The 15,502-nt window shown below is 42.0% G+C and overlaps 1 protein-coding gene across 1 annotated transcript in view; it reads left to right on the forward strand.

Moving 5' to 3' along the window:
* Positions 1-15,502, forward strand: part of CUBN (cubilin) — a 278,146-nt gene that overhangs the window by 124,213 nt on the left and 138,431 nt on the right. The window contains exons 29-31 of the mRNA XM_086714844.1: positions 2,499-2,680; positions 7,493-7,667; positions 9,106-9,275. Of these exons, the coding sequence (XP_086570970.1) occupies positions 2,499-2,680; positions 7,493-7,667; positions 9,106-9,275 (527 nt within the window). The remainder of the gene's footprint in view (positions 1-2,498; positions 2,681-7,492; positions 7,668-9,105; positions 9,276-15,502) is intronic.

Raw genomic sequence — 15,502 nt, forward strand, 5'->3', positions numbered from 1 at the left:
CGCATGGGGTAGAGAGTAGACATGACCTCAGCTTTAGGGGCTTGTTTTAAGTCATGGCAGGTTAATTGTACTCATGTGACAATGCACATATGTTCATCTTGGAGTGAGGAGGTACTGCCATTTCTTAAAATTTATTTATTTTGACAGAGAGAGAGAGAGAGAGAGAGAGAGAGAGACAGAGACAGAGAGAGAGACAGAGAGAGCACAAGGGGGGAAGGTGCAGAGATAGAAGGAGAGAGAATCTCAATGATGCGGGGCTCGAACTCACAAACTGTGAGAGCATGACCTGAGCCCAAACCAAGAATCGGAGGCTTAACCAACTGAGCCACCCAGGTGCCCTTGTGCTGTCATTTTATAAACCCAAAAAGCCTTGATACGGAATAAGAGGAGATACTTGGAACAATTTGCCATCCAGTAAAGAATATGTTGAAAAAATAAAAAAGGTGACTTTGATATGTTGACAGAGCAAGCAATGTTTTTTAATCACCAAAAATTGCTATTGGAAAAAAAAAAGTGATCTATCTTTTCCCCCTAATTTTACCTTTATTTTTTTCCAATTTTGTCATGAAAATTTGAGCCTTCCTCAAATTTTACTTCTTACACAAAGTTTTCTCTGCCTCTCCATCCTCAAGTCTCTGTCTGGATTTCTACACACCGCGTGGGTCTGCAGAATTCAGTAATTAAGTCCTTGGGCCACTATCAGATTTCCTGGACTGGTGTCCTGCTCCAACCACTTATAAGCCAGGTCACCTTGGGCAAGGCACTTGACCTCTATTTCCATTGATTTGCTCACTTGAGAAATGCAGATAATCATAACAGCTGCTTCACATGGTGACTATGGGTATTCAAATAGGGGGAAAAGCTGTAAAGCACATCTAAGTGCGTGGTGGCAGTTTTTCTTACTATATACCGTGTGTTGCAATATTTGGTTGGTTGTTGTAATCATTTGCCTTAATTACTTTCTAAGCCATGCTGTGTAAACATTCATAAAACATAAGCTTCATGTTTGGGTTTTACATACCCAGTTTCTATTTGTTTAGTTGGTTTTCAATTAAAATTAAAAAAGTTTTTTTTATTGTTTATTTATTTTTGAGAGAGACAGAGAGACAGAGCACGAACAGGGGAGGGGAAGGGAGAGGGGGAGACACAGAATCTGCAGCAGGCTCCAGACTCCGAGCTGTCAGCACCGAGCCCGAAACGGGGCTTGCGAACCACGAGATCATGACCCGAGCCAGAGTCAGATGCCTAACTGACTGGGCCACCCAGGTGCCCCTGTTTAGTTGGTTTTTAGATATAAGTTTTCTGGGTCAGGACCAAATCATTGGTTGTTTTTGTTTGAAATAGACTTTATTTTTTAGAAGAGTTTTAAGTTCACAGCAAAATTAAGTAGAAGGTAGAGTTCCCATTTACCCCTGTCCCCATACATGCAGTGCCTCTCCCATTATCAACATCTGCCCCCACCCCCACCCAGAGGGGAACATTTGTTACAACTGGTAAACCTACAGTGACACTGCATTATCACCCAAAGCCCACAGTTTACATGGGGCTGACTGACACCTGTGTGTAATATATATATCCCACCTGACTGACAAATGTGTAATATATATATCCACCATTATAGTATCATACATAGTAGCTTTACTGCCCTAAAAATCTATGCTCAACCTATTTATTTCTCTTCTCCTCTAGCCCCTGGCAACTACTTATCTTTTTTACTGTCCCCACAATTTTGCCTTTTCCAGAATCTCATAGACTTGAAATTATATAGTATGGAGGCTTCTCAGACTGCTTTCTTTCATTTATGAATTTCTTCCACATCTTTTTCTGGCTTGGTAGCTCCTTTGTTGTCAGAGTCAAATAATATTCCATTGCGTGGATGGAACACAATGTATTTATCCTTGTAGCTACTGAAGGACATCTTGGTTGTTTCCACGTGGAAACAATTACCAATACCAATAAAGCTGCTATGGACATATCATTTATTTTTTTTTTAATTTCCTATAGTCTCCCATACAAAGGTAATAATTTTTAGCTCTTAGTATTTTAGATCTTGGGTCTGATAAGGACTTAGAAATAACATATTGCATACAAGGACACTGAAGGTCGAGAGACATGGTATTCGCTAACACTGCTTACGTAGTTCATTGTACTTCCTACTGTGAAATTTTTTCCTAAATATAATGAAGAAAATCTAAAAATTGGAATTCTATTTAAAACATCTTACCAAAGTTTTGATGTGGTGAGAATAAGGACTGAGAATTTTTGTACCAAATGTTATAATCAATATATTTTTTAGGAAGAAATTTAGTAAGTTGTAGCCATGATTTTTTTTCTCATTGTTTTATAACTGCTTAATTATAACTCTGTTATAACTTTATGAGTTTTCCCCTAAATTAGGCATTGTGCATTTTCAATTATCTTTTGGGTAGTTGGATGTTTGAGGTTTTCCTAATGGCCAGTGTCCACTTTGAACTGACTGAGCCTTCCTGTTTTCACAGGCTGTGGCGGGGAGTTGTCTGGGACCACGGGCACCTTCAGCAGCCCCGGGTACCCTAACACGTACCCCCCCAACAAGGAGTGCATCTGGTACATTAACACAGCCCCTGGGAGTAGCATTCAGCTCACCATCCACGACTTTGATGTGGAGTATCACGCAAGGTGCAACTTTGACGTCCTGGAGGTAGGAATTTAGATTGCTTTCCTAGCGCATGCCGAATTTGGGGTAGAACTGGCGATCACTGTGCAAATTATTTGCAGGGGCCAGTGGTGTTCTATTTTTAGACATTTTGATGAGTATCACTTCTTTGTGAGTGATGTTTATGGGCAAATGGGATTACTATCTCAGTTTGGCTTTCCCTAAAAGCAGTGACTCTTGAAGGACTTGGGGGCAGGCAGTTGGACTAGCAGGTGGTATCAGAAAGCAGGAGGAAAGGGGACAGTGGGAGGGAGGGTGAAGGAGGAAGAGCCAGTGATGGGAGCCCCTGTGGGCTACTTGAGCTTTATCCCACTGGGACCCGCTGAGGGGCTATGGGGACTGCTCGTCAGAACCATGCCCCTAAGGGTGAGAGTCTGAGGCACTGGTCCCCCAGCTCCTGTTCCCATTGATGGATTGCACTGGGGATTGTTAATGCCCTCCATTTCAGTCTGAGAAAACTCCCTTAGGCAAGGCAGTGAGGAGGCAGAGTGTAGAGAAGGGGCGGGCTTGGGGGTGAGAGGGCAGCTGCAATCTGAGGGGGGTCAACATGGTGCAGGGCACGAAACGCAACAGTACTGCACAGGGTTTATCTCAGATAGTTGGGATGACCTTGAGAATCTGTTACAACCAGCCATTTATCGCAGGGCCCTGGTCATTAGGAACCGAAACTGAGTACAGAACTGGATGGCTTCCTATAGACAAAGCGCCTATCGCCTCAGCTCTGGAGATTGCTAGAGCGTTTCATGGCAAGGTTCCATATCTAGTAGAACTTAAACTCCATGAAAGCCTGGGTATTTGTTTGTTTGTTTGCTTCGGTTTTGCTTTCCTGCTATACCTGCCGCAGAGTACTTGGCAAATAGTGAACACTTGATGTATATTTGTGGAAAGAATGAAAGCATACGAATCCCTGACATGCCATAATAACGTGCGTTGGTGGTGGCTTGCAAAGGGACTGTGACATCCATTTTCCCCTTTGAATGTGAAATAATCCAGCAGAGTATGAAGGGAATTTTGTCCCCGTTTTATTGTTGTCCAAACAGGGGCTTGGAAATATTGATGGATCTTTCCATGACCCTGAGGATAGTGGGTGGAAAAGCTAAGAACTGAGCTCATCCGCTCCTCGGTGCTGCGCGTAAACCAGTACGTAAAGATAGACAGAGGTGGGTAATGTGCAAGTTATTGGAATGAGCAGCACAGACCTCATAGGAAACTTTAACGTTTAAAAACTTTACTTATAACACAAGTCCCTTCCTTGAAAAGAAGTGGGGTTCCCAAACCGTGCCCTCATGGAGTGGACGCAGACTCACAGAATTGCGTTTAGCAGTGCCAGGCTCTCCAAAGGCGGATAATGCTCAGTAAGTGAAATCAGAGACAGAGCAGGTACGTCCTTGGGTTAAAACCTCTACCCTTGTCTTCATGTAAGTACTGGGTGTTGCCAAGTCATGGCTCCATCTCAGAAGAGGAAAGGTTTTAGGGGAACAAGGTGGCTCTTGAAATTCACACTCCCACTATGAGTAGGAACAACACTCACATGTGGAAGGTTCCAATGGTCCTTCTTGCCAGCAAGGAATTTTTCGGTGGCATAAAACCCCTTAACACTTACAAAGGGCTGGCAGCAGACTTTTCCACAGTAATGTGAAATGTTCCGAACCCTTCATTTTCATATTCCGAAGTGCCTGTGATTGTTGCCCACTTGGCAAAATGTAAATGGGTTCATTGTGCTTTGCGTTTTGTCCCGCCCATTAAGTGAGAAAGCAGACTGGGGCTGCTCGCTGTAAGTGGCTTGGGGACAGGGGGACAAAGCAGGGTCTCCAGGCAGCTGTGTTTAGGCAGGGTCCTGTGTCTGCACAAAAAGGGCTCTGAGAAGAGGCTACAGTCAGCCTGGGGCTTATTTATATTAGGACAAGTCAGCCTGGGGCTTATTTATATTAGGACAAGGTGGTCTCCCATGTTCCATCAAAATCCATCAAAATCTTGAGCCCCTTAAGTGTTTTGGGAAAGCTTACTTAAGGCTGAAATGAGTCACCCCCTTACCTTTTGTTCAAAACCCTTATTTGACCTCCTTGCACATGCTCATGGCAGGTGGAAAGTGCTGTAATAAATTTGCACTAATGATGATAAAATGATTTTTTCCATCTCTCATACCGTAGCTGCTGATAACACGTTAGCTATAGGTTTCAGAATGTTACCCCTGGTAGGTATGTGGCCTTGAGACTGCTGATTTTCTTGACCCACTCTTCTCAGCCTGCACACTATCCCCTCCTGTTCTGAGCAGAGCCAAGTAGGACCTCTCTGTCAGCAGGTATTGGGGCTTACCTGGGTTTCACCAGATTTTACCAAGAGCCAGTATTTTTTCCCCTAAAAACTCAGTGTGCGGAAAGTGGCCAGTTGCATTAAAGCAACAGCCGTTTGGTTACTCATAACCCTGGAATGCTGACTTGATTGTAACAATAAATGGAGCTAACAGTGCAGAAAGCGATGTTCAAAACAGATTAAAACCATAGGCTTTGAAATGTTCTATATCCTGAGCATTTGCTAAAAACACGTTTCTTAATCTCTGATCATCAGACCCGGTTTTTTCCCCCCGAAGTTTAGTCATATGCTGTAGTCGAATGAACCACACCCTGAAATTCTTTCCATCTTTTTCCTCTTTTGAAGAGTCACGCGTTAAGTCTCGGTTTTATTTGTGGAAGCCAAAAGTACCGTTCTATTGTTTGGGTCATGGAAACACTCTGGGCTGATTTTATTTCAGTCTCTGAGAAAGAAGCCTGAACCTGCATAAAGCAGAAAAGGAAATCCACTCCTTGGGGCAATAAATCAGGACAATTGCTTGGTGTGGTCAGTTTATTCCCTCTGGTCTCTCTGCGATGGTCCGTTGTGAGCCCAGCCCTGTTAGAGTGGAAGCAAAGAATGTCGAAAGCGGCAGTGTTGATTCTTCTGGAGGCTTCTGGGCCCCGCCGACTCATCCCCGTTATGTTTGTGATCTTAAGGGGACCCTGGGCAGGGAAAACAAAGAATATTTTGCCGACGTGCAAGTTTTCTTTGTCAGAACTAAAGCCTTGTGCTCAGTGTTCTCTCCAAATGTGTGCTGTTTATTGAGCATGGCTGATAAGCAGCACAGGCTGTCAGTTTCATGCTCTGAGGACTGTGTTCTGGGCGGGGGGGATGGGGGGGGTGCAGGCAGATCCCACAAACAGCAAAGGACGGGGTAAACCAGAAGCAATCTGTCTCTGCCATTTGCATATGTGTACGTGTAAAGGGCCACACAGGGCTCCTCCTAAAGTCCTGCTTTTGATGGGACTTAGGGGGCCACACAAACATAGCTCCTCCTATGAAAATAAGCTTGAAGCCATCCGCCTGCTTCATTCCTTTGCAATTAAAGCCCTTGTGCTCAGCCCTCCGTGAAACAGCAGCTTCATTCATTTTGGCCTTTCTCGCATCGCTGGGGGGAATTAATCAGACAAAGAAATCATTATAGATTCAAATCACACACTCCTCACCAAAAGTAGGCTTCTTGTTCTTGCTCTCTCCTCTCAGAGAACTCTTGAGTGATTCCCCCTATCAGTCAACAGCTGCCCTGAGGGTGGGCAAGGACCTGGGGGCCTGGGGAATTGGGGAGAGCACAGCTAGGTGGGAGGGCTGCACAGATTTCAGAGGTGTGAGGGCGCTGTGTACAAATTCACCCAGCGCCGCTTTCCCTGGTCCGGTTTTGACCCGGAGCACAGAATTATGTAGCCTATCCATGTGGGGCAGAGGGAAGGACCCAGACACCATTATGCCTGAAAACTGTCATCAAAGATAGTGTTTCTTCTACAAATTCGAGTTTGGCAGGGCCCGGAAGTGGGGGTTCAATACTGTTTGAGTCTTATCTTCCTGTCCCCTGTCCCCACCGGGAACCCATGTGTGAGGAGTCAGAGACGGGGCCTGGGCTGGGCGCCACCTGCCTGCAAGATGTGGCTGTGAGACCCCAGGGGCACTTGCTGGGAGGAATGTGTCACTGAGGCACTGGACCCTAGTCAGATAGGTGGGTGCAAACTGGAGTAGCCTAGGAGACCTGAGGGCATGTGAGATGCATCTAGAAGGAGCCATCCTGATACTGGGCAGACTCCAGGGCAATTCCCCAGAAGAAGTTGGCTGCTCTTGGTCATGTTCCCACCAGTGGGATTCTGGGAGTAGGTTCAGAGAGAATCTGGGGGAGTCCCTTCTTGAGGAAATCATAGAACACGCTGATAGAGGTTATATGTTCCACTCTCTCTGAAGAAGCAAAATATTACTTTAAATGCCTAATCTTATACACTATTCAGGGTGCAAAGGAGAAGATCCTACAAAATGTAACTGGGAGATCAGCAGGGTTCAGAGAATTGACTTTCACAAACAACATGGCTTTATGCTCAGACTATTCGTATGCGCCTAGAAGAGTTAGACAGCCACACTTGATACTGTTTTATCTGCAATGCCTCTGCCAAAGAAAGCAGGAAATCCTGTGAAGATGTGGAAAGAGGAAGAGAGGAGATAGGGAAGATTCTGGAAGAGTCTGTTCAGTTCAGCTCTACAATTCTGACTGAGAAAATAAGCAGGCATTTTATGGGTGGTTGAACTTGTGTGTTCCTAGGGCTGAGGGAGTGCCTTTGAAGATCCAGCTCAAGTTTAAAGTTCATCCCCACCCAAGGAGACTGAGATTTCACTCTCTAATGAAAATAGAATCCAAGAAATGGTGGTAAACGGAGCCAGGGGAAGGGTTATCCTTGCTTAAATTTCTCTCTTAATTTCAGTCCTTTTTTCTGCATCCCATCTTAGGTCTATGGAGGCCCTGATTTCCACGCGCCCAGAATAGCCCAGTTATGTGCCCAAAGGTCATCTGTGAGTCCCTTGCAGGTCTCCAGCACTGGAAATGAGCTAGCCATCCGCTTTAAGACCGACAGCTCTATAAATGGGAGAGGCTTCAATGCCACATGGCAGGCAGTCCCTGGAGGTGAGTAAACCAAGGAGGTATCTCAAGACACTTAAGCGGAACCCTTATAAATTTTATGAAATGATTAGACAGTGGTGCAAAGGCCAACATAGGGACAGCTTCATGACTCCTCAAATGGCACACACTGCATTGGCATTTACTCTTCCCTGAAAACTCTGATAGAATTTACTTCCAGAGTCACCTCATATGTGAAAACCAGTCCTTGCAAGTATGCAAGTCCATGGTGAAAACAGAAGTGGGGCGATTGGGTAGACTCACTTACCCTCCAAGGGACTCGGGCCCATTCACCGACCTCAAATTTGGGCATCAGCAAAGTGGTAAATTACTTCATGTCATAGTGTAGATCTTTGGATGCTTGGCAGGTGCCCAGACTGTAAAAGTTAAGTTTGTGAATTGCAAGGAATTACCGTGTGTTATATAGTGATTTTCTGCCCAGGGTCTTAGGCAGTGTAAAAATACTTACTGTTGCATATTTTTTAAATAAAAAATTAATACACAAAATATTTAAGCAGATGTTAACTGCTATCACTGCTAAGAATAGCCGTGTTTATTGGACGATTACTTGTGCCAGGCATCTAATCTAACTCTTCTACAAGGACGACCTCTTTTCATCCTCACGACCACCTTATGAGGGAAATGTATTTACTAATGAGGAAGTTGAAACTTAGTGAAGTTTGTGATTTGTCCAAAGTCACATAGGTAGAAAATACTAAAGCAGAGATGTGACCCCAGGCTAATTTGTGGCCCCACTTTGGGAACCCTAAGGTGATACAGTAAATTATATTAGACCTTTCCTAAAGTTAATGATGCATGAATTTAGTGAGGGTTATATATATGATTGTATACACATAGTGTTTAGATTATCCAATTATTGTCAATTGTTAGAAAATACTCGCATTTTTCCATTATAGGTTTATATTATCATAAGCCCAAGAAATGATAAGTCATAGAGATAGATGTTGATAGGTATTTACTTGATAGTATCGTAAGAATAAAAAGACTGAATAACTATACCAGGTCCAGAATATTAAATTTTAAAAAGCAGATATTAAATTATTAAAAACATCTCCTACTAAATTATCAAAATTCTTAGGAGATGTGCTATTCTTACAGTATATTATATTTTTAGAGAACAAAGAAGAAGCACTTTATGGCTTTATGAGAGCATGACTTTATTTGCACTTATGTTTGAGCATTTTAGAAATTATTTTTGGCACCAGTGTTTAAGTTATTTGAAGTATTTTCTTAGTCATCCTTCATTTTGTTGGGATGAATGAATTAATGGTGGATATTCAGTTCTGCACGCTGATTATATCATCAACTACATAAAACTGGTGGTCAAACAAAGCATCATATTGTTCTATGCTACCAGGTAATTGGGCAAAGCTTTATCCATCAGGGATTCCTCTCATTTTTGAACTGGGTTTCCTACTTACAGGTTGTGGCGGCATTTTCCAGGCTCCCAATGGAGAGATTCATTCTCCAAATTACCCCAGTCCTTATAGGAGTAACACCGACTGCTCCTGGGTCATTCGGGTGGAAAGAAATCACCGTGTTCTCTTGAACTTCACTGACTTTGACCTTGAACCTCAGGACTCTTGTATTATGGTAGGTGACACAAATTTCAAGCATTGTCTCTAGTCAAGCCTGGGCCCAAACATTACAATATGAGCATATTTAGTAGATACATTAGTTATGGATGTTTTCAGTGTCAGATCATAGGAAACCCAACTACTGGCAACTTAAAATATAAGGATGTTTATGTTTTTATCTAAATACAAATCAGGAGGTAGATGATCTCGCGGTTTGTTTAGCAACTCAGGTTCTGTTCTACCATCCTTCGTGTGTTGATTTGTCATCTTGTGTTTGTTTCCTATGGTCAAAAAATGGCTGCAGTAGCTCTGAACATCTTGTCTGAGTACAGATGCAGAAAAAGGGAGAAGGGATAATTCTATTTGTTTCTATTTTGTATTTTTTTAATCAAGGAAGAAAATTTTCACACAAGTCCGCTTACTTACATACATCATTGGCCAGAATTGGCTGCAAGAGAGATTAGGGAATTTATAGTAGAATGAATTTATCATAACTACTTTAAATCAATTATTATTAAGCCTCTGGGGGTTTTCACAGGGTTCTACTTTTTTTGAGCTCAGGATATCTCGATCTGCTACTTGAACAAATCAATGTCCCCTAGGACAGAATAGATTTGGGGATGGGGGTGGAGGAAAGAGAGATGGGTATTAATTGGTCAGATGACCAAAGTTTCTATCACTACTTTCAGCTTTAATGCATTCTCACCTGAAATTAAGGATGTATCCTTGATGTAGGAGTGAATGAGAATGTATTTTGAGATTTTCTTTTTGTTTTTAAATTGATTTTTTTGGTTACCTGTTTTTTTTTAACGAAAGATTTTCCATATTTCATTTGTATTTAGAGACATTTCACTCAAATATAAACCAGATTCTCTTGGTTGATGGAACTTTATATTTTAGTTTCCTGACAGTTTCTTACACAAACTCCAATTGGCCTGCTTTCAAATTTAACTCAAGAAAACTCAAAAGTTGTTTCACATTTTTCAAAGTAGTGCAGTCATGGTATGATTTCAGATACTGTTTTACAAGATTAAAAAGTAATCTCCTTAAAAGATCAGTTGACTCATGACTGTTTTAGTCTTCTAAATGAGTCTTCAGGGTCTAAGTTGGCAAAGCATTGTACAGACATAAAGGATAGAACATCTACTTTCCATAAAGGTAACTCAGACCAACTCTCCTGAAAAAGACAATTTAAAATTTGTAAGCTGATATTTAAAAAACATCTTCCCAAATGCAGCAAAGAACTGACAAGGTAATGTGAAGTTTTTGAGTTAATATCTGAGAGAGATGTGAGCCTAGTATTTCACATAGCTTTTGTCTATAGGGCATTTGCTGATTCAGAAGGGGTTGGCAGCGCCTCTGTGAGCCTCCCCGGGCAAAGAGGATCAGAGTTTGAGGCCAGAGCCGGAACAGGGTGGAAGTCCTGGTAAACCATATCCTAGGTAAAACAAAATTAAAACAGCTTTCACAGAGACTGTATTCCAGCTTTAAGTCACTTGAGTGGCCCCAAAATCTGAGGGGGACCCTGGCTGAGAGAGGACCCTGGATTGTTAATACATCCTTGTACATCTGGCAAAAGCAATTTAGAATCTTCTTCAAAGGGGGATAAAATCAGCCTAGATTTCATTTCTGTTCATAATTTTTCATATGCAATAGCCGGCACACTATCAAAGATATTCACGTACATGAGGAGGGGATATAACATAAATGAGATGCAATATGAGTAACAGACAATGGAAACAAACATACTAATATCACATATTGGTAAACAGTTATGATTGGTAAACAAGCTCATGGAGATAAAAGTCAAACTTCAAACTCTCAGCAAGGAACTGCAAACTATAAAAGGTGACACTGCAAATATGGAAGAGAACCAACTAAAATTTTCCGAACTGGATAAAATAGAATAGCTGAAATTTAGATCTCAATGGAAGTGGGTTTTTTTTTCCTTTTTTTTTTTTTTTTTTTTTTTTTTTTTTTTTTTTTTTGTGTGTGTGTGTGTGTTTTGTCTTTTAGGCAGATTAGATAGAGATGAAGAGAAAAATAGTGAACTGGAAAGTAAGCCAAAGGAATCTAGGGAAAAATCACAATAAGCAAGAGGATGGAAAATATAGAAGAGAGGTTAAGACACATACAGTATGCTTATAAAAGATATAATATACATTTAATTGTCACCCCAGAAGGAAAAGTGAGAGATATAATGGAACAGAAGCAATATTTGAAATGCTAATGTTAAGACTTTTCTAAAACTGATGAAAGATGTCACATTTACAAAAACAAGAATCCCAAGGAACCCAAACAACTAAGCAAGTATAAATAGAAAGAGAAATAAATAGAAAGACATGCTAATCTAAAAAAAAAAAACTAAAGATAAAAGGAAAATGTTACAATCAGCCAGGGGAGTGGGTAGGGGGACAAATTGCTTTTAGGAAGTGGCAGACTAAATTCTGACTTTTCAACAGGATAATTAGAAGGAGAAGAGTCAGGGGTGCCTGGGTGTCTCAGTGAGTTAAGCGTCCAACCCTTGATTTCAGCTCAGGTGGTGATCTCATGGTTCATGAGATTGAGTCCCACATCGGGCCCTGCACTGACAGCATGGTGCCTTCTTAGGATTCTCTCTGCCCTTCTCTCTTTGCCTCCCCCCTACTCATGCGCTCGCGCCCTCTCTCTCTCTCTCTCTCTCTCTCCCTAAAAATAAATAAATAAACTTGAAAACAGAAAAGAAGGAGAAAAGACAATGGAATGTTATCTTCAGTCTAAAGAAAGAAAATAACTACCAATCAGGAACTTTGTACTCTCCTAAAACCTTCATTAAGAATGAAGGTTAAATGAAGCATTGAAACCAAAAAGGGATCTTCAGGAGAAGTTCAAATGGGCCGGAAACAAGTTGTTTACCTCATTGATTTGCTTGCGGTGGGCAATTCTCCACCATTTGCTTCCTTTCCCAAATGGGTTAGTGCCAGGTACAGTATCTTCTCTTCTCTTTGGTCAAGTCCACAACCCATAGAATTTAACTTAGGAAAGAGTGTAAACAAAGCCTAGGTCAAAGGCACGCCCAGCATGGCTACATTTTTTCCCCCCCTACGGTCATGAATAGAGTTTTCCACCTATATGAGATATAAATACATAGACGGGGTTTTCTCTTAACTACTGCCATATCTCAGCATGCAGCTGGGCTTGACTTAACAAACTGTAGTAGAAGGCAACAGATAGAAGGAAGTAAAACCTCAAATATGAACTGGTCATAGGCATGGAGACAGGAAAATAAACCCAAAAACAGGTGCTGGGAGGAGTTCAGTCTGGCAGATAAGGTAACATACGAAATGTAGTAGTCCAAACAAGTTGTCAAAATGAGGGAATCCTGTGTGAAGGAGTTGGGGTATCCCTGCCAGTGGGCAGATAGAGCATTTGGAAACAGATGCAAGTCAACCGGAGCAAGACTTACACGTAAAAAGTGAACCACGTCAATAGCATGGTGCCATGGTTAAGAAATCTAACCCTGTGGTGGGTGGACCTAGAGCTGAGTCTGAATTTTGCCCTTCCCGAGCTGTGTTACCCTGGAGTAACCCAGTCACATATAGATGCAGTTTCTTTAACTGTGACATGGGGATAGTAAGTACCTGTGTCAGATTTGTTGTTGGGGTATTTGAGATCATGTTAAGTGACCTGCTATGCATATAGAAAGTTACTGATTCATGCCAGCCCTGATCATAATGATGCTGATGGTGAGTGCCCACAGAGAGGCGTGTGCAATGAGTGCTGGAAGAGGGGACAGCAGGGAATACTAGAAGGAACAGTGAGCTTAAGGGCCAGTGCTTCCCTTCTGGGCCTCAAGGACCTCAGTGAAACAAGAACGCGGTTAGGCATCTATCTCCTAGCACAGCACCTGACATCTCCTATACCTTGGACTCACTGACTATAGTAATAATCATGAGAAAACAGAAGAGGGGATTCATTTGGATCTGGAAGCCAGGGAAGGTTTCACTTTGGAAACGACGTTTGAGTGGCAGAATTTCACCAGTGGAAATGTGGTGGTGAGACCAGGAGAAGAGGCTTTGGAAAAAGAATAGGGGAAATTGTTCACAGAGGCATGAATATACACAGATGTGTGGGAATAGGAAAGATGTTGTCCTGGAGTATAGCTATGTGTGGGAGCACACAGAGACCAAGAGTCTATAGAAGACATCGTGAGTGGCCTCAGGACTGGGCAAACTCTTTTACACTCTCTGAATCTGAAATTATCCTATAGATAGTATGAGTTGATGAAAGTTTTCTGTAAAACAGAGGAATCATAAACTCAAAACTGTGTTTTATAATGATAATGGGCAGCTGTGTGAAGACTAGGTTGGCAGAGGAAGAGAAAAATGGCAACAAGGCTATTTGGGAAGCTATGGAAAAATCAGGGGTGGTGGCCTTGGGCATGGAGAAAAAGAGACGTATTGGAGAACTCATGGTGGTCATATAGTCACTGAAATTTATAGGCTAATGACATGGTGGAGGGTGAGGTGGGTGTTAGAGATGAAGAAGTGAAGACTATTCACTTGAAGAACGAGTGAGTGATGACGCTAGAAAGTGAGTAAAGGGGTAGACGTCGTGAGTGTGATTCGGAAACTTTTCAGTTTAGAGGTCTACACTATGTCCCTTACAGAGTTTGACATAAGAATTTAGTGCTCAGGATGGGATCTGAGCTGGATGTGTAGGTATGATTAATTTCTGTAGATCTGGGTAGCTGTTAAGCCACAAAAGTATGGGTGTGATCACTTACAGTAGTATTTTCTAAAGAGAAAAGGGCCAAATAAACTCGTTGGGAAACACCACCATTTATGGGGCAAATGGAGAAACAGAGGAAAAGAAAACTGAGAAAGAGCATTCAGAGGCAGGTGGAGAACCAGAGAGAGCGGTAGTATAGAAATGTGGGGCGAAGCCAATTTTAAGAGTGGGTGATCGAAGGTATCAAATCCAGCAGAGGTCAACTAGGAAGAGGATTGGAGCAAAGCTACTGAATTCAGTCTCTGATGACCTTGTAAGGAGCAGGATGGGTGTGCATAGTAGTAGAAGACTCTAGATCACAACAGGTTAGAAGGGGCAGGAACTTCTTAGCTTTTTCCTAAAGTGATGGCAGTGAATGATATAAGGGGATGAAAGGTTATAACCTACAGGTAAGGCGAGACCAATGGAAAGTGGAGAAGCTTGACCATGTGAAAAAGGCAAGGCACTGGTGGAAGAGGAGCAGCTCAATATAAGAGACAAAGGGAATAATCGATGCAGTCATGTTCAAGGTGGCGATCTGAAGAAGAGACAAAGGGATCCTATAAATTTCATATTTTCAGAATGCGAAATTAAAACACGCGACTGACGCTAAGCCATATAATTTTTATTTGCAAATTTATTCACACTGAAAATTACAGAAATCACACATAAGTTATTTTTTGTTTGTACCATTTATGAATTACCTTTACAAAAAAGATAAAGTAACGTGGAGAAGGACTATTCTGGTAGAGTGGGGTAGAGATCTGCTGTGTGTGGTTGCCAAGTGGACCCAGTTAAGGGATAGCAGGCCTGCAGAGCTTGGAACCAGGAGGGCAGTATCCTGGTGAGGCTGGAAGCTTGGCTCCAAGTTACGGTTAGTTGTCCAGGGGGCTCATGAACGCAAGCATTGAGGCACCAACCATCTATCCTTTACAGCTAGGTGGACACTGGGTGTGAAACGTACCCAGCAGTCCAGTATCTTACATAATATCTCTGCAGCTTAAGTTCACACAAAGCCCATCATTCATTCTGCAGAATTCAGATTAATTTCTTGGTCCCGGTGCTGAGACAGGGTCATTAGCAAAGAGAAAAATATTCAGCTGCCAATGATGCTGCCAGGTAATGTTTGTGTTCGTGGGATTTTTAATAGAGCCCAAGTGTATTATTAAATACCAAGGTAAATTATGGTTGGATGGGACCAGCCATCGTGTTTTTTAAAACTCCTATAACAGTTTGGATTGTCAGAAGTAGAAATATAAATTTTAACAGACATTATGGCTAATAGTTGCAAACGCATAGATACATAGAATGTTAAGGTTGCAGGGGGAGAGATTAGAGATAATTTACTGCCATATCCCAATTTTTTGTGTGTGGTATTCTTATTTTAAAAATAAGAAAAGTGAGGTCTGGATGGTCAGGATCAAGACCTGGTAGATGTTAATAGCAGGGCCGGCACGAAAACATAAGCAAGACTAAAGTAAGAGGTAGTATTCT

The sequence above is a fragment of the Puma concolor genome, chromosome B4 (assembly GCF_028749965.1).
Source record: "Puma concolor isolate L17-30 chromosome B4, mPumCon1.1.hap2, whole genome shotgun sequence".
NCBI lineage: Eukaryota > Metazoa > Chordata > Mammalia > Carnivora > Felidae > Puma > Puma concolor.